At 39.6% G+C, this 27,619-nt stretch overlaps 1 protein-coding gene across 19 annotated transcripts in view; it reads left to right on the top strand.

Annotated features, from left to right (window-relative positions):
• The first annotated feature begins 22,254 nt into the window (after window positions 1-22,254).
• The window catches only part of RBFOX1 (RNA binding fox-1 homolog 1), a 2,803,489-nt gene continuing 2,798,124 nt past the window's right edge, over window positions 22,255-27,619 (top strand). For 5 of the 19 annotated variants that reach the window (XM_043976864.1, XM_043976845.1, XM_043976842.1 and 2 more), the window contains exon 1: window positions 22,261-22,582. In XM_043976864.1, coding sequence (XP_043832799.1) covers window positions 22,373-22,582 — 210 coding nt within the window. In that variant the 5' untranslated portion in view covers window positions 22,261-22,372. Of the gene's footprint in view, window positions 22,583-27,619 lie in introns of all 19 variants that reach the window. The other 14 variants (XM_043976844.1, XM_043976843.1, XM_043976833.1 and 11 more) reach the window with 10 other exon arrangements.

Here is a 27,619-nt window from a genome sequence, read left to right as displayed (position 1 = left end):
TGCATTACAACAAATACATAGTGTAAGAGATTTACCAGAACTACACTTTATTTCACATAGAAAAAAAACAATGCCCAACGCAGGCTAATATATAAAATAATTGATGTTTTCTACAAACATAAACCTAAACCCTAATTGAAAAAAGAAGCCCAGATTTCTCATTTTCCTAGGCACCAAGTATCTTTTCTGAGCATTAAGCCTCCGCTGAAGTTGATAGGAGCTCTGTAAACTGAAGAGATACAAAAGGGTTGATGGGAAAACCAATCTGGCCATCACTTTCTGATATTTAATTTCAAGCTCCCTTAACGTTTATGTTCTGTGCTCTCTGTGCTCCTTTTCTGACTTGTCTTTCTTTATTTTTGTTGATTCAGATGATACCGCATTTCTCCACATACCTCTGTGAGGTCCATGTTATGACAAATACAATTTTTTTTTTAGTTTCTTCTAATTGCTTATAAGGCTAATGAGATTTTCTTGTAAACTTTCTTCACCTGAGCTTCAAGTTGGGCCATATTCTGAGATAATGTGAGCATCATTGCTCCCATTTTTTCTCTTTTATCTAAAGAGCTCATTTTTACTGATTCATTTCTCTTGTTCGAGATGGAGGTAAGAAGGGAGAGCCTTCATGGCATAGGAAACTGACTGTATATCTGTTTAGTATTTAAAGCACTTCACTATGTGGCTCCATCCTGTCTTTCCAAGGCCAATTATATATCATTCACATACTTTATGCTTCAGCCAAATTAGTCTATTTACCATTCTCAGAACATAAAATTCCATCTCCCAAAATCCTTGTAACAAATATACCTAGTTAAGCAAAAATCAAATTCCCACATTGATCATATCTAAAAATGTATGTCTTATTCTATACCTGGAATCCATCATCTCTTTCAAAGGAGGTGGGGTACAGACTTTGTCATGGGTCTCTGGAATATCAAGTCTAACTTTATTTCCTTTTTTTAAAGATTACTAATTCAATATATTTGAGGAATGCTGCAGATACAATTTACCTAGATTTTATTATTATTATTTTTTCAATTAGAGACCTAGGTTTAAATGCTAGCTATGGCATTTACTAGCTATGTACTTTCTGAGCCTCAGTTTCCTTATCTGCAAAATGGGGATAATAGCAATTGTCCAGGAGATTGTTGTGAGGAAGGTCCTTTGCAAACCTTAAAGTACTATACAGTGTGTCTCCAAAACTTTAGTAGCTTAAAATAGCACTAAGAATGTTGGGATACCATGTATAAATGTGACATTGTTATTACCTGAAAGATGCTCAGAGTTCTGAAATTCAGTCCTTAGAATTCCCTTCTGATCACTTTGGAATCCTGACCTTCTGGGTGAAGTAAAACTCATCTAGTCTAGAGGGTTGACAAACGAATTCATTAAGTCAGAGAAGAAGCTTCACCAGGTGAGGCCCACACTTAGTGCTGTATTGTTTCTTTGACTAAGGGAACCTACTGAGAAAATGTACCTCACCTCCTCCCTTGCTGTTTCTCCCAGAAGAGAAATTATTTTACTGGGAGAAGAAAATCCCTCTCTTTTCACCTAGGTTTAAAGTTCCACACTGTGTAATTCATAAGAATAATTCCTTTTCTTCTTCTTGCATAGGTCTTCCTCTGTAGGCGACTCTATATAAACTCTTGTCAAATTTTCCCTTTAATGTCTCTTCCTGGATTTACTGTTGTGCAGAAGGCCAGCAAGCTTTTTTTTTGATGTGAGCTCAGCATGACTATCCTTACTTCTCCTTGCCACTCTGCATCATCAGTTTCTGGAGGAGCCCTGGAGTGGTGATATCATTGCCCTGATCACTGCTCATCCTTTATTGATCACTGACTGGGTGCCAGGGCCCAAGATATGACTTGGTAATATTATACACAACATATGAAGGATCTGTGATTTTTTTTTTCAGTATGGAACACCTGGTGGAGGGAACTTGTTCTACTAATGAAAATGAATGGGTCTAGTTGCCTGAGGCATTTAGAGGTCAAGTATCTGCTCAGGGTTTCATAGTGTCAGAGGCTAGATTTGACATTAACCCAGAACCATGATCAAGATCAGCTTGAAATCCTGATGACAGTTTCATAATTACTCCATGCTACTTGAAGATGAATTAAAATCTAACCTATCTGAAATGGTTCAAAAATATCCAGCCGGCACATATGTATTTTTTTATACTCTGGGTTATACATATGATAAGGGCTATGGTTCCAGGGGTTTAGAGGTGGGTTATTTGTTTGGCATAGACCAGATTAAAATCTAATGTGGAATGAGGGGTCCAAGGGATATGTAATTAGAGAGGTTTTCTATGAAAGGTAGAAAAAGAACATTTTAGGGATTTGAGGTATGGTATAGAAGACATGGGGAGGAAGAAGTTGTTTGCAGGTTCTAAGGTTGTGGGACCAAAGTCAATTGGGCCTTGTTTCACAGGTCTCTGTGATGTTTAAAAGGTTTGAGAGAAATAATTTCTGGGTAATTAATAATGTTATTAATAAATATAGTATTTTAATAAAAGAGGCCAATGGTGCTCTCAAATGCCAAAGACAATCATGGCTGCAGGCTCAAGGCATATAAGCCCTTGGAAAAGTGGATGTTCCAGAGGGTGGTAATCAACTCTGATTGGTTAACAAGTAATGAGAGAGAATGAATATTATAATTAGGGCCTGGACCTATTATTTGATGAACTTTGATTATGTCATTTACTTCTAAATTAATACTAGCTTTGGGCAATCTAATCAAAGACTTTATCCCTACCCAAACCTATGTAGAGCACAATGGGCTTGCCCCTCACATTAAATTTCTTGTAAGGTTGGGTGGAGATTGAGGAGAAAGTTAATTCAATCTTTAGAGCCTGAGCTTAAAAATAAGGACTTTAGAAAAAGGGGGGACTATGTTTCTCCCCAAATCATTGGTTATTAATAATAACAATAATAATTATTTCTCTCACCTCTATGAACTTCCCTTGGTGGGTTGTGGATATGGGGACATAGGGTATTTGGAAAGCTCTTCCAGGATATTCTTGAATTAATCTATGAGATGGGTATATTTAGAATATGGAAACTCTTGACTGCTTGGAGGGAGGGAGTATTTTCTGAATACATCAATTCAAAGTGCTTCTTTGGCTATAAAAAAATTTTCAGCATAGGCAGAATAGGTACTTGGAATGAATAGAGGAAATTATCTTCCCCTCGTACAAAAACCTGGCATTCCTGACCTTGCAACAAACCATATTATTATTACCGGTGTTTCTGATCATTGGACTTTAAGAAAGATCTAAATGAGCTGGAGAAGCTCTAGGGGAGGGCAACTGAAATAACCAGGGTGATAGAAGGTCTGCCACCTGAGAACAGGCTTAAAAACAAACACTTTCCATCTGCAAAGATAAAGACTGAAAAGTGATATGATATAAGTCTATAAAATTGTGAAGGGTATAAAAAAAGACCAACTAAAACCTTGTTCACTAAATGCTGGATTACTGGAACCTACAAGCAACCCTTGAGGTGTGAGAGAAATAAATATAGAACAACAACGAAAAGGAAATATTTCATGCAATAGCTTGTATTGTAGATTTTCCCTGGATTATAAACTTTCCTTACTAAATTGGAAACTTTCTGAGGACAGGGATTATGTCTTTTTCACCTTTGTGACTTTCATAATATCCTTATCTTGAAGTAGTATCCTGAAATGTTATCTAACCTAGTGTCTTGAAGGTAACAATGTAAAGAAAAGAATGATAGTTTGCTTAATGTGTCTTTTGAAATGAAATGGAATTATAGGATTTCTTGCCTCAAGGGGTTTTATAGGTTGAGAACATAAATAGGTTCAAGAAAGGGCTAGATATATTTACAGTTGCTAGATTCATAATAAAATGTGATAATGTCTATACATTTCTTGACCCATATGGCCAGGTGTTTGGGCAGGAACAAGAATGGTACCTGAGGAAGACTGTAACTGGTACTTATTGAATCCTCTTCTGTTTGGTGAGTAGGGTGGTGGTGATAGTACTGGCATGCATATTAGTGTAGGTGTAGGTGTGTATAGGGGCAGGGTGGTGGGAAAATCCCAACAAAGAGGAGGTTTACAGCATGATGCAACAAGCCAACATCAGGAACCACATAGACACATCAATGAGTACTTTGAGCCAACAGAATCTGAAATAGGAAATGGTGACACAGGTGGAAAATGGTTTAACACCAGAAAATCAACAGTGTGTAACATGGGGGTAGGAGAATGAAAAAAAAAAGAAATTTACACAATAATTTTATTATATATTTAAAAGGAATAGCAAGTTGTACATAATAGATTTGCAGTTTCAATCTTTTACAAAATTATAGTTATGGAAATGCTTGTGTAATGATTGGAATGATGCAACCTGCCGGAGACTTACTGTAGAAAAGCTTTGCCATGAGGAGAAGGCCTCTGAGAGCAAGGCCATGCAGCTTTTCTTTGGTGTCAGGAAGTGGTTTGCTTGTGGGAGGAAGAGGGGGCGAGGCTGGCTCTCTCGCTCTCTTTCCTCAGGACTCGGGTGGAGAAGGGAGCTAGAAATACACTCTCCCTTTAATAGATAGATGAATCTAGGTCTTTCTCTTTCTCTTCACCAAATTCTTATTCTCCTTAAATGCTTAAAAGTCTAACTCTTGCTAAAGCTTATAATTTATTGGAGACCATTCATTAGATATTTTAGACAGACTAGCTAGAATTTTAGCCCCTTACACTTGGTTTATTCCATAAATTAAAAATAAAATAAATAAAAATGAAAAAAAGGTGTTGATGAAGGTTGGTTTCAGACTTCAAGAATTTATTGTCAGATGAATATAAGAAGCTGACTTAGATTAAAAAGCTTGAATTTAATTTGTCCCATTCAAGGGTTGCATAGATGCATGTGTCTTTCAATTAATCCCTTTCTTGACTTGCCCAACCTCTTGCCTGTCAGGGGGAGGGCTGATTGTCATCTTTCTTAATCTTCATTGGCAGATAAACGCTATGTGACTCTATCAGTGTGAACCATTATTATGTATCCACACTGATAGAGATCACAAATACATTAGTCTAATACTACTAATAATAGATATTCACATAACACTTTTTAATGAAGTACTTTATATACTATCTCATTTTATATATGAAGCATAGCTATTATTAATATGTGATATTTGTGGAACATGTGCAATGCAAGCAGGTCAAATCTACATTATGGTTTGAGTGCTGCCTTTCATAAGCCTACAGGAAGACAGTGTAACACTTTATTAATTATTCAGCAAAGGAACATAAAATTTGAGTTGCCTACCAAATGTCACTCTATTTGAGCCACTTGACACCCTTCTGAAAAGGTCAGAGTATCTCTACTCTCAATGATATTTAGCTTTCTTCCTCAACTGCCAAACTGATAGCTTCAACATGGTTACCATGTGTTTTAGTTCACCTCTAGTTACTGGATCTAGAATTAATCTCAAGGATGAAATGGAATATTACTCGAAATATTAAAAATATAAGATTAACAGTCTATACACAGTTCATTAGCTGCATGGGCTTCTCTCCCTTTTTTGACCTCCCACATTCACAATTCAGTCTTCATGTTCTATGATTATATAGTTTATTGTACAAGGTGTAAAATGATAAGAAATAGATCAAGCTATGTGGTGGCATCTACCTTTAGCCATCTCCTAAGCTCGTTCATTTTTTTGGGTGGGGGGAGGCAATTGGGGTTAAATGACTTGCCCAGGGTCACACGGCTAAGTGTCAAATATCTGAGGTCAGATTTGAACTCAGGTCCTCCTGAATCCAAGGCCGGTGTTTTATCCACTGTATCACCTAGCTGCCCAAGCTCCTTCATTCTTACTCTTCTAGATCTTTCCTTGGCAGCCAGCAGGATTCCCAAACCTCATCTACCTACAATTTATGGAAAAGGATGAGAAAAAAGGAGTATCTGCCCCCATTTAAAAATGATTGATTAGAAATGAAGGAGAGAGGGGAAAGTTTCTCCCTCTAGGTCACCATCTCAAAAGGGATTCACAACATCTGGCAGACTTAGAAATTCAAGACTCTCTCTTCTCCTTACCCCAATCCCTATTTCTGGTCCAGGGTCATAATCTCTCCCGTAGCCTTGGTCTCTGGTCATTTTGCTCATGTCTCTGGCCACAGGAGTAGCAGTAGCAGTTGCATCAACAGCCTCACAGGCATGGTCCTGATCATTCCAGTCTACTTCATTCATAGAATGCAATGGTAGTGGCTACTTGCCCTTCTTGGCTTCATAATGGCCAGGAAGTCCCAAAGTCAATGGAAGGAAATGAAGAAGTTGACCCTGGATCAGAAGAATGTACACAACATATTCCTTTATTCTAGTGAATGCTCAGGGAGGCTCCTGGAGAGGGGGATGGAAAATCACTCTCTATGGTACCAGGATACCCAGAAACTTCTCCCTCTTTCTGAACTATCATCACCTCATGGAAGATGCTAAGATCATCATGACTTCATGGGAAAATAACATAGGAGGCAAGACAATCATCATCACCTCATGGAAAAAATATTCATTAAAAAAGATAAGATGGGGGGCAGCTAGGTGGCACAGTGGATAGAGCACTGGCCCTGGATTCAGAAGGACCTGAGTTCAAATCCGGCCTCAGACACTTAACACTTACTAGCTGTGTGACCCTGGGCAAGTCACTTAACCCCAATTGCCTCACCAAAAAACAAACAAACAAAAAAAAGATAAGATGGCAGAGCAGGAGCACCAGTTACAATGATCATTATTGTTGATCAATAAGGTAGTAAAAGGATATTTAGGATCCTTAAACCATTAATATTGAAGGCCCATTCTTCACAAGCCATCCCTGTTTAGAACTCAAATACTGAGTTTAGAACTCGAATACAGATAGTTTGCTATTTTTTTGTGTCCTTACAAGTAAATCTTCCACAAAACTCTACTGGGATGCCCATCATGGAACATTAGTGACCATGGATTCACAAAAGCCATGATAGGATACAAGCTCAGGCAGGTTCTACCATGTTAGGAGGACTTTGAGGATCGTCTTGACAACAGATTGTGTCTGCTTTCTGAGGTCTTGCTTAGCTAAGTATGAAGAGGTTCATCAGTGGCAGGCTATTCACTTGGCCATGAAATTTGGCCATGGCAGTTAATGAAACAAAATGCATTTTGACCCTCTGTCTTGCTCAGTCCCTTCTGCTTTTTCACTGAAAGTGGTAGAATGGTAGAAAATGAAGCAAAGGGTGTTAATCGTAGTGTTTGGACCATCTGCAAACATTGAAATAGCTCATGGTGCTCTAAATGTGAGACCCTTGTCCAATAATCAATGGATGGATGTATGAGCTAAGCCTAGAAATGAACAGGAACAGTAGGGTAGGCGAAATTGCTTTTGCAAAAGACAATCTTTTAGTGATTCCAAACCTCTCCTTGAAATAAAACCTCATCTTTCAAAGATCAATGATTTGGTATGGCTATGAGTTATAGAATATTGTAGTCTCTGAAAATTCAAATTGAGTGCCATGAAATGGCCATGGAGAGGCATGTGTAAGGCATAAATCACACAACAGAGAAATTACAAAGGAAAAGTGATATGAAGATGTTAGTAGAAAAAGTATGGACAGATTAAAAATGTGTTGTTCATGTATTAAGAGTGAAGGTTAACTAGTGGACATCTCTTGTGCTTCACAGATATCCATTCAGTGTTATGTGATGGAGAAGTCTTATGGCATATTGAGTAGACTCTTTTTGATGAATTTGTGGGAATACATGGGCAAGAGTCACAGCAGAAGGGCAGATATTTATGGGTAATGATTTGTGCCAATGAGTGGAATGCCCACACTGGTGAGATTGTATTATAACAATAATAGATATTTAGATAACATTTTTAAAATTTGCAAAGTGCTTTACTCACATGATCACATTTGAGCCTCAAAGCAACTTTGTGAGCAAAACATCCATTTTACTATTTCTATTTTAACAGAAATAGGCTTACAGATATTACATGAGGGTAGTAAGCTGGATTTCATGCCATCATCTTCTTCCTAATACCAAGTCTAGCACCCTATCCACTCTTACCACCATACTGTATCAATGTCACCTCCCTGAGAAAACCTTCCTTGATTTTTGCAGTAGGTAGTGAATACTCTTTCCTTTCTTGGACCTCATATAGCACTTTCCATCTCACTTATGATTTATTATGTATTATTTTAAACTATTTGTCCTATGCCCCTACCAGACTCTAAGCTCTGTGAGGACAGGAACTGTGTTGTTAAACTTTATATCTTCCCTAGCACCAAAATATTAATTATACAGTGGGCACTTATATGTTTGTTGAATTAATTTGGCAAGCACAGTGAGAGAGAGAAAGTCAGGATACTGCACTAATGCCACCTTTGTAAGCCTGCCACCAGGTCTGTTTGTTTGCTGCTTATGAAAGTAATTTATATTCATCATGGATCCATTGATTTAGAAGTTCTTGTGGTCTCAGAGAAAATGAAAGCAGAGAAACAGAACACAGCTAATTAAGGTTAGAGCAGATGTTGAAGTGGTGATGCAGGGATTACAGGGTAGGAGAAACCCATTGTTTTCTCCCTTGCCTACCACCCCAGCTGGGTGATGGTGCATTCAGGCTGATGTCCACTCTTCTTAAGCCCAGGATCCAAGCCTTCTTTGTTCTCTTTCCATGGGTTAGGGAGACTGCTATTTTCACAAAATGGCATCCCAAACTTGTGTCCAGAATTAGACAACAGAACTGGCTCGGAGTATAAAAGCTAAGTCTTAGATCTGTGCTTCTGTTCATTCACAGTGCCAATATTCCTCCTGGGAATAGTCCCATTGTCTCCAGTCTGTCTCTCTGCTGGGAGGCTTTGCCCACTAGGGCAGTAGGCAGGGAAATCTGAGTCAGAAAGCTGGCTTATTCATCTTTTGTTTCTCTATGTTTGTGTGGTCTCCCAACCATCCTTTCCAAGTAACCAGTCACTGGTTGGGTGCTGGAAGATCCTCAAAGCTCAGAAATCTGCTAGATTACAGAGAAAGGTTGGGCAGTATGCACATGAAAGCCAAACAGGCAGCCTGGCATGGAGAGTTTTAAGTTTAATAAAGAAGCAGGAAAGCATCTTGTTCTAGTATGACCTGGTCTCAAAATCTGCATTTCCTTTAGCTCTGGGGAGTATTTTAGGAAAACTGTTTTTTAGTCCCCAGATGACAGGCCTGGATTTCTGCAACTTTAGGATTAATGCATGGGGAGTGGGCTCTGGAACTGAGTCATTGGAGATGATCCTGGGGCAGGGCTGAATTAAAATTTTAGGGGAGGTAACTATGGAACCTGAGCCCCAGAAAAGAAAGCCCTCCCCTACCAACTCCTTCAGACCTGGAATTTTAATTTTAAGGTAAGCACTAGAAGATTTTTTTTCTCATGCCCGAAGGCTTCCTAATCCTACCTGCAAATTACCAAAACAAGACCTGACTTAGTAGAACAGGATCAATTTGCATGGATTTTGCAAGTTGTGGCAAGAAGATGCAACAAAAAACTAGACTCCAGAATGTAGGCTATGCCATTCTATTGGAGTAGCAGCCGCTGAAGCCAATTTTCAGGAAACTGTTATGTGAAGCTCATTAAATGAAACTTTGAATACAGGAACAAGATCCTAGGATCACAGATTATAGAGCTGAAAAGGTCATCTAGTCTAATCCCCTCATTTAAAGGTGAAGAATTGGAGTCCTAGGGAGGGGAAATGACCCAAGGTCATACAAATCCTAACTATGAGATGCAAGATTTGAACCAGTATGTCCTCTGACTCAAGAGGCAGAGCCCTTTCCACTGTATTGTTTTCATTTCTCAGGACTTCTGAGGTGGAGCTACTCATCAAAATGAGGCTACCCTTCTTTTTTCAAAAGCCTACTTGAGAGAAATGGGCTCATGCCTTTCCTCAAAGAAAGAAGAAATGGTGCTGAGGGGAACTCAGCCAGTTCTAGGTTTCTGTATTCTGTACTTTGGTGGAAAAATACCTGAGGAGTACTCAGGCCAAGTGGGTTTTACTTTCAGCTTTTTTATTTGCTTATTGGGTCATAGTCTTATTCTTGTTGGTGATCTTAAGAAACAGACAAGGCGATAGCTAGGTAGTGCAGTGGATAAAGCACTGGCCTTGGATCCAGGAGGACCTGAGTTAAAATCCAGTCTCAGACATTTGACACTTAGTAGCTGTGTGACCCTGGGCAAGTTACTTAATCCTCATTGCCCCGCAGGAAAAAAAAAGAAAAGAAAAAAAAAGAAACAGACACTACAGCAAAAACAACATAAGGGAAGGAGATCCAAGACTAATATTAAGAGTAACAACTCTTAGGACTTTACAATCTTTACCTTTCTCTCTCCTGCCATCATTTCCCTAACATATCACCATTTACAGTTCTACCCTCTTACTTACTATGACTAGATTTATGGATAGTATATAAAACACCAGTGATAAATATATGATAGAAGGATTGATATGCTACCAAACTCTTATCTGTTGTCCAGGTCTCTGAGACAAAGCAGCAAATGTAGCAGTTCCAAGAAAGCAGCCCCACTGAGAACTGCAGGTTAATTTTGAGTGACTCAAGTGGTTAGGGGTAGAGCTGTTTTACCCTCAGGAAGACAATAGAAATTGAAGGCTTTCTCTTTTCTTTCTTCTTTTTAAAAATATACATATTTTTATTATGAACTCATATCAATAAAGTAGGACATTTCAATGAAAAATGAGATAATATTTGAATCAGTGAACTCATTATATAGTTGTTTTTCTCTACCACTGTCTATCTATCTATCTATCTATCTATCTATCTATCTATCTATCTATCTATCTATCTATCTATCTATCTATCATCCATTATCCATCCATCCATCCATCTATTTTTTTCTAATTCAGATTTAGCACGTATCCCCTTTTCAGCATCTTTAGGTTTTCTTTTGTGATTTTTTAAAAAAAGGATTCACTCTTTTCTTTCTTTGCTTCTTTTTTTCACTATGACTATAACTGTCATTATCATTTTACCATTTTCTCCTTAATTCTACCTCTCCACCAGAATAAAAGAAAAATAAAAATTTTCCCTTGTAACAAGTAACTATAGTCAGGCAAAACAAATTCACACATTTTAGTTGTTTTTGAAAATCTTCAGTCTGTAAGATGGGAGGACAGGTGGTCTTATTGACCCTCTCCCTACTACTTTGCCTCTCCAGGATCTATGAAATAATAACTAACATACAAGAAGGTATCTTTCCGCCATGAAGATAATACCACTTATAACACTATCTCTGGTGTTATATTTCCTAGTGTTTCTGAGTTCACTCTTCTCTATGGACAGGAAATGAAAATAAGGTCATTTGGCATAATTCAGATAATCAGTACTAGATTGGATTTGACCACAGCTATCACCCAACTTTCCAAAAACACAAATGCTCTAGGGAACTCCTTGAGCATTATCAGTCACAAACCTATATGGACATAGACACTCAAAAAGAGTACTCCACTGTTTCATACTTACTCCACAATTACAAAATTGAAGGGAAGGAGACCTAAAACCAATACTATAAGCTTCTGTTTCTCTGGTTCTCTGAAGCTTCTACCTATCCGTCTCTTCCTTGAAAGCGCTTCCCTAACTCATAATATACTATATGGTTCATCTGCTTAGCCACTCAACACACTAAGTAATGGCTACTTTGTGCCTATACCAAACTACTAAAATGCCAGAAGATTTTGTAATTCCTGGCACTTTTAACTAACTCAGGAAATGTTCCAATGATATTAGCTGCCAATTGTGTTAGCTGTTCCCCACCTCTCCCTTATGTTTCCAAGGTATCCCTTTATCCCTAATATGTTAAAAAGTAGGATGTAAAATTAGCATAATGCTTGACACATAGTAAGTGCTTAATAAATACTTGTTGATTGATTGGTAATTGCAAACTTGACATTTATAAAGCCCTTTTTATGTTTGCCAACTGCTTTACAGATACTATCTCATTTGATCCTTGTGAGGTAAGTACTTAGGTAAACCCCATTTTACAGATAAGAAAACTGAGACTGAGAGGTTAAGTAACTTGTCCAGTGCCATACAGGTAAAAGAAAGAATGACCAAGTGGCAAAGTAGGGAGTATCTTGGTGGCAGAGTCCTAGTGTGATGTATGTTGGTGGTTTTGTGCATCTAGGATTGGTTTGTTCTTGTCCATCCTTTCTGGTGAAGGCACTGCAGACACTTTTGTGTTGAATTCTCAGATTTCTCATCTGTAAAGTAGGAATAATAATCCCTACTCTCCCTTACCTCCCAGGACCTTTGTGAAGACTAACATAAATAATGTATTTGAAGAGAGGGAATGGAGTTCAGAGACAGAGGTCCAGTCTTGGGACCAGAAAGACCTGGGTTTAAGTCCTGCCTCTTACAGGGGCTAGCTATGTGATTATAGGCAAGTCATTTCTCAGTACCTATAGACAACTCTCTAAAACCAAAAGTCACAGAAAAGTCACTGATTTGCATTAATGAAGATAATTCCCATGCTGGGAGTTTCCTCACACATTTGAAATCACAGGCTTGCACCAAAGAAAGAAAATGTATTTGAAAGAGAATTGTAAACTGTCTAATATTATCTAGATGTAAGATAAGATGACAGAGATGATAATAATGATGACGAATATTATTATCACATCCAGTCCTTTCTTTTCCTTTCTTTTACCAGCCCTTTAATAGGAGAACATCTCCGGTTTGCTTTCTAAGCAGAACAAATAAAGCACTCTTACAATTGGTTCCACTGCAGAGAGAGCATTACATTGATTTATTTAAATCAATTCATGATAATAGCTATAAATGAGAGCTAAAGAGCTCCTAGCACTATTTCCTGGGGAAACCCACTCTGACAGATTATAACCTGAGGAAATTATGACAGGTCAGACTTGTGCGTGTGTGTGGGGTGTTGTGGGGCATAATGGTGGCTTTTGGTTAGATGAGGTTTATGATGACACCACAGGCCACCATAGACTCTTGTCGCCTCTTTCTACATGGTTTGGCTGGGTCTAAGGCACACAGCTGTGACCTCTGAATATGTATGAGAGGGACAGATGCTTGCTCATTTTACTTTTGGAGGAGGAAGAGAGAAGAAAGAAGGAGGAGCAGGAGTAATAGTAGTAGTAGTAGTAGGAGGAGGAGGGGAGGAGGAAGAGGTGGAGGAGGAGGGGACAGAGAGAGAGAGAGAGAGAAAGAGAAAAGAGAGAGATTCCAGAACTTCCCTCTGTAGAAAATTCACTAAATTACAGAATTTTGGACTAGAAGAGATTTTCTCTTCTCTGAACTCCCTGTCTCCTGTTCTGCCCTTCAGTTTCCTCTACACCCAGATCAGAACAATCTTCCCAGTGTATAGCTCTGATTATGTCACTCTCCTAGCCCAAAAACCTCCACACATTCCCCAGTGTTGACTAGATAACAGTTCTACCTCCTTAGCCAGGACTTTAAGGCTTTCCACAGTTTGGTTCTAACCCATCCAGCCCACCTTTTGATCATATATTGAAAATAGGGATCATACCTTATATCTTTAAATCCCCCATGGTATGTACCTGAATGCTTTCCTCACACATATTAGGTGCTTATTAAATGTTTCTAAGATGAGTTCCTTTTACTCATGTATTCAGTGCTCTGGCTAAGGAGAAGTACTTGTTATTCTCACAGACATCTCATTCTTTCTGGTCTCTATGGCCTCACTTGTACCTTCATTTGTGTTTTAAATATATTCTGACTCCTTCCTCTCATCTTTACCTGTTGAAATCCTTCCCACATTTTAAGGTTCAGCTCAGGTACCACCTCATAAAGCCCCAATCCTCTCCATAAAATGGAATCTCTCCTTCCCTGCTTCTCATAAATCTCATTTGTATACCTATACAGTTATTTGTATTCCAACCATCTTCCCCACCAAAGAACATGCTTGGATCAAGGAATGGGTATATTAGTACATCTTGGGCCAAAGATTTCTATTGTCTCTTTCCCTGAAGAAAGAGAATCTGGTAGAAAGAACCCTGTACCAGAAACCATAAAACATGAATAAAATACTCTTTTCCCTTCAAGAAGTTATCTTCTAGTCTGGAACATAGGCATGCTTAGTGCATGGGCCAGGTGTATGAGGTGAGCTGCCACATCCTATAGCAAGCATTATCATTGACCCTTCTGTTGAAGGAACAATCAGCCCATACTCTATGCACACCTGCATCAACTGGATTATAAATTCATTGAGTGAAAGGACCATTTTATTTGTATTTTAGGGTTTCTAGTTAAAGAAGCTTTCTAGTGTATAACACTGCTTCCCATTGTTTATTGCTCGTATAGTCAAGTAGCTCTTAATTTTTCAAATGTAATTTTATTATTTCAATGGACAAAACGCTATTTCTCTCCTCTCCTCCTCCCCCATTGGAAAAAAGAAACAACCAAATGTCCTCTTACTTTATTTAGTTTAAACTCATTTCTTTTTGTTTGTTTCTATGAACAAAGAGAACAATTGATCAGTATGCTCTTCATAATAGTAACTTGTGGACTTGAATCATGTAAAGGAGCCATATCTTAGCCATCTCTCCTTTTGATTATTCCCCAGTCACTGAAACTTTTTCTCAATACATTTTTCTCCTTTGCTTTACTTGGTTTGCACTCTTCTCTGTCTCTGTCTCTCCATCTTTATGTTTCTCCTCATCTCCCCTTATTATGCCATGTCCTTTTAAGAAATATGATGCTCTGATAAGGGCTGAGAATAGCTTCTCTTAATTCTGAAGGTCCCCTTGGTCAATTTCTACTTTTGTCCATTTTGTTCCCTAAATCTAACAGTACTCAACATTCCATCCTGTTCCTCAGGTTGTTAATTTATATAACCCATGCACTTCCTTGGATGTACCATCTAGCTGCAATACCTTATGTTGCTGTTAGGTGGGTGGCAGCTAGGTGGTGCAGTGGATAGAGTGTTGGGCCTGGAGTCAGGAAGGTTCATCTTATCTTATATTACTTATCTTGAAGGCAAGTCACTTCTCCCTGTTTGCCTCGGTTTTCTGACCTGTAAAATGAGCTGGAGAAGGTATGGCAAACCATTCTGGTACCTTTGCCAAGAAAACCCCAAATGGGATCAGAAAGAGCCAGACATGACTGAAATGACTCAACAACAACAACAACAACAAATGCAGCTAGGTGGTGCAGGGGATATAATGTTGGGCCTGGAGTCAGGAAGACCTGAGTTTTAGATACTCACTAGCTTTGTGACCATGGGCAAATTACTTAACTTCTGACTGCTTCAGTTTCCTCATATGTAAAATGGGGATAATAATAATGACTACCTCTCTGGGTTGTTTTCAGGATCAAATGAGATCATTTTTGCAAAGCACTTGGCACGTGGTAGGCACTTAATAAAGGTTTCCTCCTTTCCTTCTTGTCAATATCTTTCTCATTCTTCATAGCTTATACTAAATTTACAGAGCACTTTATCATGTTAAAGAACTCACATGCATTATCACATTGGACTTTCACAACCCTGTAGGGCAATTAGAACAAACATCTCTGAGGCTCAGGTTTGGAGTTTGCTCACCATCTTATAATTAGTAAATGGTAGGATGGAGATTCAAGCCCAAGTGGTATGGTTCTGAGTCTCCTGCATTTTCCATGGTACTCCTGTCGCCTCTCATAGCAATATATACACACATATAATCATTTTATTGTGTGCAATACACATAGGTACATGTCCACACTCTCCTAGAACCGTGATGGGGGCATAGAGGAGCTGATCCAAAAGTACCTGGGGAAAGGAGCTTTTAAATTCAGTTTCCTAAAATTCTTCTCAACCCGTTAGTCCCTAACCTGTGTTTTGGCTATTGCCTGAGAATTAGGTTCCTATGGCTGGAGGTCGTACTTGTTTTCATTCTTCAGTTAGGTATAGAATATGTAGCATTAGGGGGCAGCTAGGTGGCACAGTGGATAAAGCACCGGCCCTGGAGTCAGGAGTACCTGAGTTCAAATCTGGCCTCAGACACTTAACACATACTAGCTGTGTGACCCTGGGCAAGTCACTTAAGCCCAATTGCCTCACTTAAAAAAAAAGATATGTAGCATTGACCTAAAGGATCCTTTAACCTTTGTAACTTCTTGCCCTCTTCTTTAGTGGACCCAGGGATCAGTGCCCAAATCAATCAAATGTAGAAAAAAAGGTAGACAGCTCCAGGTGGCACATGTGCCTAGTGCCAGCCCAAGTTGTGCTTTCTTTGCCAGCTGGACTGGGTCCCTGTATCTGTCACTGAAACATCCTACTCCAGGACATAGCTTTTCTCATCACCACAGGTGTGCTCAAGCTGTGCTGTCAGAGAGAAAGGGGGTGGATGGGAGATATATATACACACGCACATACATACATACATATGTAAATATACATACCCATATACATATACACAGAGATATACATACATATATATACACATGTATATGTGTGTATAAATTCAGATAAGTAGACACATAAATCATAGGCATTAAGGAAAAAAATGCTCTGGCCATGGTGCTGAAACCTAGATCATATTGTATAGGAATGGAAGCCAGGAATCCCACTTGGGAGTAATGTGGTCTTTGAACTTGGGTTATAAATTGGACCCTATGGATCAGTGATAAATAAAACAAGAACAAGTTGGTAGGCTCTGTCTATGTACTGAAGAAATGGATTTTGGATATCTGAGCAGCCAAATGGAAACGAGTGTTTGGGGGAGATTATGTCATTTTACCTAGCACTCAGAGAAATCCACCACTCTTTCTGGTTTTCTCTTTCACCTTCCCAGCAATATGCACACCATGATGGTGTGGACATGTTGGAAAATTAAAGGTATGAAGAAATGACTCACTTAGGCCCATAGTGCAGTCCCCCATAGCAACTGGTCAAAACCTTCTCTCGTGAGGATTTTTTTTTTGGGTACCAGGATCTTGCTGCCTTCTAGGTTAACCTTTCATATTATGTCCTGTGGGAAACCCCTTACTAACCAGTGTCTGTTTTCACTTCCTGGGGCTAGGAAACTCACTTCAGGAATCTGAACTCTTGTGCCTGGCTTGGCCCTTTGATGCCTAACCATAGAGGGAAATGAAAGGAGAAATATTGAAGCTCTTTGCAAAAAACCCCCCTAAACCAAAACCCATTGTATGAATGCTCATAGCATCCTGGTTTTCTTCTTGTATTTAAATGGTTAAGATAGCTTTGTCCTATAGTGGCTAAGATCTCTGCAGTATGAAGAATTTTGGTTAAATACAAGGGAGAGTGAGGCTTATTAAATATTGGAATGGGTGAACAAAACAAGCCTCAGAATATCCTTCTCTTGAGACCTTTAAGCTATTGCCTTTCAAAATAGTTTTATCATCCTCTAAAGAGTAAGTTGCAGAAACACTGACTATATAAAACTATTAAGCATGGCTCCCCTAAAACCAAAATATCCCCCCTAATGGCAATGGTAGATAATGAGGTTATGCAGGAGAGATTCTGACCCCTCTCAAGGTTTAACTGTGGCTTTGTCCAGAGGCAAAGGCCTGGACCAAGTGACCTCTATCTGACTTAGGAATCTGTGTTCTTATCCGTTGTTGCCTATATGTGAGCCCATTTAGGACAGAGTCCTGCAGTTGCAGAAAGAGCTGCGGAGCTCGTCAGTGGGGGAGGGTTCTGTCTTCCTTTCCCCAGCACTCTCTCACATCACACACCGTGCGTGGGTGCTCTCTTTAATGCTATCCTCTCTCAACTCTGCAATTTATGGTGCAGTCATGCCAGTGAGAGGGAAAGAATTAGTCTTTGTTGTCAGAGGCTATGTGTGTATTAAAAGGATCTTGTGGCAACCAGCATCTCAGAACCAACACCCATACAGGACAGCATGAGTCCATTTAGGAAGGAAAAAGAGGAGGAGTGATTTGAGTAATCAAGACAAATACCTCTATGGAGAAACAAGTCTTCAGTAAGAAATGGCAGCAATAGTTTTAGATAAAGCCTCGATCTCGTATATTTGCTCTCTATTCTCTGGATATGTCTTTTAAACTAAGTTGCTTAAATGATGAAGAAAGAAGAAAGTGGGGAACCCTCAAGAGGCTTATGGGTGAATTGTTAGACTGAATCAAAGGCAGGCAATAGTTTTATCCTGGAATGAAATAAAAATCCGAGATTCTGATCACATAGCAGAGTTAAAAAAGAGAATAGGAGAAAGTTCCATCTCTGGGCCCAGCATATGATTCAGAATAATTATGTTTGCATCTTGTTGAAGTAATGAGTAAATGTAAAACCAAAAATAAATCTTGGACTGGTCTCTGAGCACCTATGGTAGAGCCAATAAATGTCTTATTTATGATCCTATTTTGATAACTAATTCAATATGGTTGGTTTTCTTTGTAATCCTGTGCATTTTATTTTATGCATTTGATACCATGACTATTGAGAAGGCGTTTGAAGGCTTCAACATAGACTCCCAAAGGAGTCGGTGGCAGGAAAAAGGTTAAGATCTTTTTCTGTGGGGAGTTGGGAAACCCCAAATAATTTGCAGGTGCCTTGAACAAAGATATACCCATCACAGATGAACTAGTAACTAATAATGGTAAGCAAGGACCATTAGGAATGGGCGGTGGTTTTAAGGAGGAGAAAGCTTTTGTCTAGTTTGGAGTGACTAAAGTCAGATGACAAGTGAATAGGATTGTCAGTAATAGTTTGAAGAGAACTTAGGCCTGAAGTGATGCCTATTGTAGGTTCTTTTGGGTCCCTGGGTAGATGGGCTAAGAACAGAAGCTATTATTGCTATAGGGAGCATGAGGGATTTATTTGACCTGAGCATCATGTACAGAAGGTAACAGAGTATGTGTTCCTAGGGTTCTGCGTGTAGCTTATCAGTGCACTCTTTTGATGGGAGGGATCAGCAATGACTGGGACCCCTGGACATTTAACCCAGGGACTGGGCATTACAGATTGTAGTTGATGAACTTTGTGAAAGAACTCATGGACTCAGATAGTGGCCTCAAAAGTGAACCTACATTTCTCTGTCCATTCCAATTGCTCATTTCGCATGTGATTTTTAGTTGCTAAACATTTGCACGAGGGTTTTAAAGCAATGTGCTCATGGAGTTTGCATTAGTTGATACTCAATCCTCCATTAGGCCTTAAAGGATATAAGTGAATTGGTTTAGAATGTTGACTCTCTAGGACTTCTCATCACTTCTCACTTTATGAGGCAGCTAGGTGGTAGACAAAGCACTGGGCCTTGAATGAGGAAGACCTGAGTTCACATCTGGTCTCAGACACTTACTAACTATGTGACTCTGGGCAAGTCAATTAACCTGTTTGCCTCAGTTTCCTCATTTATAAAATGGAGATAATTATAGCACCTACCTCCTAGGGTTGTTGTGAGGATCAACTGAGATAGTATTTGTAAAGCTCTTAGCACAGTGTCTAGCACATAGGAAGCACTATGCAAATGCTAGTTGTTGTTGTTGTTATTGTTCTTATTACTTCCCTGCCTATATAATAAGGAGGCTGCTATCTGCAATGGCCTTTTTCCCTGACTGCTTTTCTTCTCTCTGTCCCTCAGTTATACTGGAGACACCCATACCCATTGCTGCCTGATCTAACCAAAGCTTATTTCTTTTTCCTAGGAGTGAATTCAGAGGGAAGGAGACTCTAGGAACACTGGCTCTGGGGGCAAAGAGCAAAGAGCAAAGAGAATACATATGTGGTTTGGAGGCCTGGTATTCATATTTAATTGAATGCAATTCAACAAGCATTTATTAGTCACCTATGATATGCCAAGCACTGTTTTTGGCCCTAGGGATAGAAGACAAAAATAATGTTTTTTCTCTCTAGGAGCTTACATTCTATTGGGACAGGGTGTGTATAGGGAGTGGGGAACAACATGTATGCACATAAGTAAACCCACACTGTATGAAAAGTAAATAGAAAGTATTTTTAGGGGGAGTGCTTACAATTGTGGATCAGGAAAAGCCTCATGTAAGAGGTGGCACTTGAGCTAAGCTTTGAGTAGAACTCTGCATTCCAAGAGGTGAGGGCACAGAGAAAGAAAATTGTGGCAGCCTGTGCAAAAGCATGGAGATGAGAAATGGCATGTTGTTTTATACAAGGAAGAACAAGTTGGCCAGTTGGGCTAGAGCAGGGGTTTTTCACTTTTTTTTTTTTTTTTGCGGGGCAATGAGGGTTAAGTGACTTGCCCAGGGTCACACAGCTATTAAGTGGCAAGTATCTGAAGCTGAATTTAAACTCATGTCCTCCTGAATCCAGGGCCGGTGCTTTATCCTAGCTGCCCTTTCTCTTGCTTTTACACTTGACATAGTGATACTGTGTCACAAACCTGGACCCATATCCTCAACTCTTCTATGTTGAGAAGGACCTGTGGAGATGATATTAACAATTTAGTAGAATGGAGGCTACTTTAGGCCAGGGACTTTGTATACTCAGCATCTAGTCTAGTACCTTGTACATAGTAGGTGCTTAGCAAATATTTGTTGAATTGAATTGAATAACAGATCAGAATGAGGATGAGCCACACAGACTTGAAAACCAAAAAAAGCCTTTTTCTTTTGGGCAGAAGCTCCAGACTTGTGTCAGGAAGGGTAGAAATTCCAATTTAGGTCCAGGAGCCCTAATCAATCTTGAAAATCAGCAGCAACACACACATGACATGGCCCTCAGGGCCATGAGGAGAGGATTGGGGTCATGCTTCCTTCTCTTTGCTTCTACTGGCCATGGCTACCCATGTCTTTGCAGCTTAGTTTCTGATGACATAAGAAGTGGGGGTTTATGCCATTGCCCTTGAAAGGTTAGAACTGTAAAGTGGGATTAAATGAGATAGCTGGCAAAAGATCCATCTCCAGGTTTGTCTGTCCAAGGGAGAGGCATAAAATGGAGGATTTCAGATGCTGGGATCTTGAGATGTGGACTTTTGAGAAGGTAAATATAAAGGCTGTAACTGAGAAACTGATGCAGAAGAGTAAGTGATTGATTTGGAGGAAGATGGTGACATTAAGGCTAAAATGTAGATTTTTGGTTGGTGGGTAGGAGATGTTTATTGATAGAGCTCCTTAGATGGTACTATGAACATACCTCTTTTTGTGGTATAAGCACACTGTTTAAATGAATTGCAAAGAATTGCATACCTCCTCCTTCCTATCCCCTTCCACTGTCCAAATCTAAGTTGAACCAGTATAGCATAGAGGAATGAGCATTGAACTAAGAATCTGATGACCTGTTTTTTAGTCCTGGCTCTTTCTAACTATTTTTTAGCTGTGTAATCTTTGGAAGATCACACAACTTCTCTTAATTCCCATTTCCTCGTAGCTAACATGGAGATTAAATAATGCCTGTACCACTTACCTTACCAGACTGTTATGAAGAACAAATGAGATAATATACATAGAGCTCTTGATCATCATAAAATTCTATATAGATCCATTTACCTATTAGGTTGTAAGCTCCTTGAGGGCAGGCCTGGGTCCTCTTGATCTTTGTATATTTACTCAGTGCTTATCACAGGGCCTTGTAAAAAATAGATGCTTATTAATAACTGTTGAGTGAATAACTTGCCACACTGTAGAGGAACAAAGAGCATCACTGTATGTATAACATGTGGCCCAACCTTCTCAGACATACCACCTTTTCCTCCTGGATACATTTGTGGGTAAAGCTCATGCTCATCTTAGAACTGAGCAAAGTTCTTTCTTCTTTAGGACTGTGAAGGCAGCTCAGTTCTCCATGGGAAGGAGAAGCCTGTTCTTTCCAGCAGGGCAATCATCATCAGTGGTGAATTATACTTTAATGTTTACTAAGCACCCACAGCTTTCTGGGCAGTGCTGAGAATTGGCAAAAGGCATAGTTACACAAAAGACCTGATGTTTCTCTTCCTGGGGCAAACATTGTTGGCAGACATACTCCTGGGTTAGGGGGAGAAATGGAGCCCAGCTCCCTTTTTCCCAGCTTCTTTCTTCTCTTGGTTCCCCATCCTCTGAGTGGGTTATCTTGGAGGAAAACCAGTGAATAGCATGGGATTAAGGAAGGGGGGAAATATGAAGAGAAGGGATTTTGTCAAAATGAGCAGTGTTAGGAATCTGCAGGCAATCAGTATGTAGAAGGTTATTGCCTTTATTAAGGACCACTAAGAACAGATGAAGCTTGTTCAAGGAGGGCTGCGTGTGTGGCTAAGGCACCAGCAGAGGGCGGCAGAGAAATGCAAGTGGTCCATGGGTGAGCCCGTCGAGGACTCCTGAAACCCCAGCACTATCTAAAAGAAGACTGAACAGAGAGAGAGAGAGCTCTCAGAATCCGAGTCTCCTACAGAGAGGCTGCTTCAGCAGGGGATAATTTTTTTTTAAAGTGCAGGGCATTTGAAAGCCATGGCAAGCCCTTCTGGGACTCCAGAAGACTCGGGGAAGCAGCGAGGCAGGGATGGCAAGATGAGGAGGGAAGAGGATGATGCCCCACCGGAGGGGAAGAGACTGAAGCTAGGGAAGGAAGGAGGAGACAGCGGGAAGGAGGAGGGAGAAGATTTGCCATGTCTGGGCAGGGAAGACACCGGGACCCAGACAGGTGGTGAAGGCAGAAGTGTAAGTGAGAAGACTTAGCATGCCTCTACCTGCTGAGGAAGTGGTGGGGAGGGCTGGGGGAAGGGGTAACGGATGTTCTGAATTATTTGTCATTGTGAAGTTGATAACTGGTCACTGGGAAGTGTAGGTGGGACATGACAAGACTATCTGGGATCCTTGAGAAAGTGCAAGTGTGGAAGGTTTGCTTCATTGATCATAAGCCCTTTTCTGCTGTAGACCTGACTTCTTAAGTAGGACCTGCCTTGGACCTGAGACTTGTTTTAATATGTGGTTTTCAAGAGGCTAATGCATGTGAAACTCTGCATCCCAATGGTAGCTAGAGAGAAGGGGAGAGTTGGAGGGGATGGTAAAATGGGCTGATCTGAGAAAACCTCTTGGTGTTGACTCCACTCCCCCCCCCCCCACCTGAACAGGGCTCTTTTCTAATCCTTAGTGGACTGCTGCTGTGGTGATAGCTCCCACCTGACAATGGATGTGTGTATGTGTTGGAGGAGGTGTGAGAGGGTGGGGGTGGCAGTGGTGGTAGAACTACCCAGGCACAAGGACTTGATTGGCAAAACATTTTTATAAATTCCCCTCTGTTTAGAGTATTGACTAATATAGCTGCTTTTAAGTCCCTTGGATTTTCCAGGGGTCTTATAACTGCTTGGGCACTGCTGTTTCATATGGGTTGAGACAAACAACATGAAGAGTTAAGACAGAAGGCAAGTGAATTCAGACCTAGCAGCAGCTTCCCCCCCCCCCCATCCCCACCCAAGGTACAAGAAGGCAAAGTTTTTGGCACACCTTCTAGCTATTATAACCTCAGCTCTTGGGAGGGAGGGGAGGAAGGAAAAGAGGGAAGGAGGGAGGGAGGGAGGGAGGGAGGGAGAGAGAGAGAGAGAGAGAGAGAGAGAGAGAGAGAGAGAGAGAGAGAGAGAGAGAGAGAAGAGAATATGTATGTATGTATATGTGTATATATATATGCATATATATCTGTGCATGCACCTGTATGTGTGTGTGCATTCATGGATCATAGCCAGTTACAATCTGTACTGTCTATCTGACAGCAGAGGCAAGTGATTGTTGTTTTATTTCCAGGGTACTGGAACTGACCTCCCTGACCTTATAGTTCTGAATTCAGATGCTTGAGTTGAAAAGATCAGGGCATGTCAGACTATATTGCTTTCTTTGGTGGATTTCCCGTCCCAAGAGTTTTGACTTAAACAATGGGATAGCCTGTTTGTTTCCAAAGATTTTTATCTTTAACTGTTTGTCTGAGTAAGCGTGTCTTAAAATTTTGATTAGTGCATAATGAGGTGCTGCACAGGAGACTTCACCTTCTTCCTTCCTGAATCCATTTAGGCAGCAATCAGCCTGTCCTCTTCTGATAGGCAACATCATAACTAACTGACCTGACACAGACTCAATCCCAGAATAGCACTGTACTACAGCTGTTGTTTTGGTATCTTCTTGATAGTAGCACACACGTCTAGATTGCAGTAATTATATTCAGTAGCTGGGGCCACCAAAGCACTCAAGCTAGATGCTGCTCTCAGACTTCTCTCGAAGGGGAGCCTTTACTTATTGGAAGGTTGGCCAGAGAGAGAGGCCATAGGATGCTCCTTAGGGTGCAGGAGAGGAGAGGACAATGCCAGATGTCACAAACTCAATTACTATGGAAAGAGAATGCTTGGAAATTTTTCCTTTTTTGGAAACAATTCTCTTCTTTCCTACTTTCTCTTCCTTCATTTCTCATCTTCTCTATAACTGTTAGTTGAGTTCTTTTAGGTATGTCTAGCCCAATGGCATGTTGTAAGAGATAGAATCATAGTGGATTGGATCAAAGTCTCTGTGTTTAACCTCTTAGGAAAGGTTAAATGAATCGCATTTTGGTAATGAGATTATTTAAAGAAGAAAATCCCATTGAGCCTTTTGGCAAACAAAGGAAAATGTTCATCTACTTCTTTGGTGGATTATTTTAATTGGACAGTGCTTGTATTCTAATCCTGAGCATGACTCTCATTTGTATAGTAATTCTCTTGGAATGACCCAAGCAGGGCTCATATGAACTTAATGGCTATCTGACCATGGCCAAGTCACTTAAGCTCCCTTAGCTTCAATTTCCTCATCAGCAAAAGGAGAGAGTTAGAGCAGATACTCTAAGGTAATTTCTAACCCGGGCATTCTGTGATCTATGATTTCTTGGCCTTGTCTCTCAAATTGCTAAATTTTATAGTCATTCACAGTTGCTTCCCTTTCCTACTTCTATTTACTTGACACTGATCTTCTTACTTAGTTCTTTCTGTTCTCTTCTCCTGATAGTACCAAAGATAAACTAAGAAGAGTTAAGAAATTGTCTAGTTAATTTGATCAGCATAGACAGTCAATATTTATAATTAAGTTACAAAAATCCTTGTTCTTCAATAGATGATTGACTTGACTAAGCCTACACCTGAATTAGAAACTGTAACATGCTGAAGAAGTGGCTATCCAGTATTTGTTTGAAGAACTCTAGTGAGGGAAAAGATATTCTCTCCCATGTCAGTCCATGCCACTTTTGTATAGTCCTAATTTTTAGGAATATTCTCTTCTATCCGACTGAAGTCTGGTTCTCTGCCTTGTTTTTGGTTCTGGTCTCTGGGGATAAGTAGAGGAATTCTAATCATTCTTCTACATGGAAATCCTTCAGATATATGAAGATATATTTCTCTTCTCTTCACCAGACTATGTATTCACAATTCCTCCAATAGATGTGATATGATATATCTATGATGGTATATATACTAGCAAGAAGAAAATAAGGGATAGAGACAATTATTTTGAGTAATTCAGGTCTCTCTTCCCTCAAACCATTTTGCCTTTAATAGCTAACATATTGAGCAGCATTGTTGATGAGCTATAAAGATCTAGACCTTCCACATGGACCTCAGGATATTTCTAGGTAGGACTTTATTTAGTCTCTCAAGTTATCAAAAGATACTAATTTCCTTTTATCTAGGTTTTTACCTAGAACCTCAGGAATGGTTTGTTGGAATGCAGAACAATTGTTTCTCAGTATAGTTTTACTTATCACACATCAGAAGGGCAGAAAACCATTCCCTTGTGTTTGATTATGAAGTCTTGCCAATATAGTGCTTTCAGACCAATACCAATACCTGGATCCTTGGATTCACAAGGGCTTGTATATCTTGCACTGAGACATTTTTCTGGTAGCTCTTCTGAGCAGAGATGCTGATTGTCAACCAACTAGCATTTATTAAGTGTCTACTAAGTGTCAGTCACTGTGATGAATGCTGGTATTATTTAGTAACTTAGTAAATTAGATAATTAAAAACAACACATAAAATATCAAGTTCTGGTTCTGTTACTACTTGGGTGTCAATCTGGTAGTATGAGAAAAGCCATAGATTTAAGGTCAGAATACCAGCTTATTCTCTCATTTACTACCTATGTGACCTAACACAAGGCACTTCAAATAAGATAATATTTGTAAAACACTTTGAAAATCTTAAAGTGCCATGCAAATACTGTTATTAGTATTACTTTCCTTCTTTGGGCCTTGATTTTGTCATCTGTAAAATAAGGGGGTTGGACTAGCTGTCCTGTGAGAGCCCTGCCAACTCTAAAACTATGATCCCATGGAACTAATTTCCAACTCTTAGAAATTCTTTTCTTTTGATTAAATAAAAATTTCTTAACAAAATGAAATGCTGGAGTCACCAGGGTACAGGAGATCTAATTTGTTGTGGTTTTAATGATTCTTGAGAGACAGTGCAGGGTAGTAGATAGAAAGAAAGTCAGCACAATACATAATTTCTGCTCATACTCTCATATAAATTGTGAAATAAGTTCCATGGGAAGTAGCACTTTGGGTGGGAATGAGTGGGAAGTTTACCCACTTTCTAAAAGTCAGGAATGGAAAAGAAAGGAGTGGAGGAATCTTTTGAGTGGAAGAAGGAGCAGAAGATAGATCTCTGAGTTGGAATAAGGAGTTATGCTGTACATGTCAGACATTTTAGATCACTTAGGGAAAGTGGATCCCTTTGTGCTTTTCCATTTCCAAGGTTGTTTTAGGGTGAAACTGGATCCATTTCTTGTTTTAGCAATATTAGGATCATTAAAAAATATACAGGGATGCTGGAGGTTGATTTATGCTTTAGAATGTACAAGATTCAAATTCTGTGGGTTAAAATATCTCCTGCAACTTTTAATCCCCAGGCAATCTCCAGTCCTGCCTGTCCATATGTGCCATGACATGGGATTTTATAAACTGTTTTTAAAAACTGGTTTGTATAAAGAATATTTGTGTGTGTGTGTGTGTGGTGTTAGTAGTGGTGGCAAAGTCACTACAAAATTTCTTTCCATGGCTTAAGTGTATGTTTCTAAGAGAAAAACTCCCCTATTTTGGATTTTCCTCTGTAAGACACAGGTTTTGCAGTGCTCCAATGATCTTTGAGCACAAGACCAAAGATTTAGAGTTCAAAGGGACCTCAGAGGTCATGTAGACCAACCTCCACATTTTGCAGATGAGGAAAGCTGAGATCCATAGAGGGTAAGTGTCTTGGCCAAAGTTGCACAGGTAATAATTGGTGGAAATAGAATTTGTACTCATATTTTCTGATTCAATCTAGTCTTTTTTTTTTAACATAGTAGCATTGCTACCTCTGCTTCAGAGTGCTGATTTACTTCTATTTAATGCTCTATTTTTCTACCTCCTTTCTTAACTCATAATTTTCAGGTTGCCAAGTATGGGGCTAGGTGATGGGTGTGTTAAGAGCCTGGGACAAATTTCACTTGTGAGCCTTCCCGAATGGACCTTTAGATTATAATCAGAGTAGAGGAGAAAACCATTGCTTGTCTTGATGCACATTTTCCTAGTTTCTCTTTCTTATATTGAATCTGAATGCTTAGCATTTTTGTCCTCTATTTTCTGATTTGAACAGTACTGAGAAATATGGATGAACCTTTGGTAACAAAGATGTTTCAGTGATTTTCCCTTTCCCCCTTCCTTCCCCCACCAAGATTCTCTACTGGGACAAAACACACAGGTTTGTA

This window comes from Dromiciops gliroides, chromosome 1 (genome assembly GCF_019393635.1).
Source record: "Dromiciops gliroides isolate mDroGli1 chromosome 1, mDroGli1.pri, whole genome shotgun sequence".
NCBI lineage: Eukaryota > Metazoa > Chordata > Mammalia > Microbiotheria > Microbiotheriidae > Dromiciops > Dromiciops gliroides.
The sequence above is the reverse complement of the archived record's forward strand: the minus strand, read 5'-3'. Positions and strand labels throughout refer to the sequence as shown.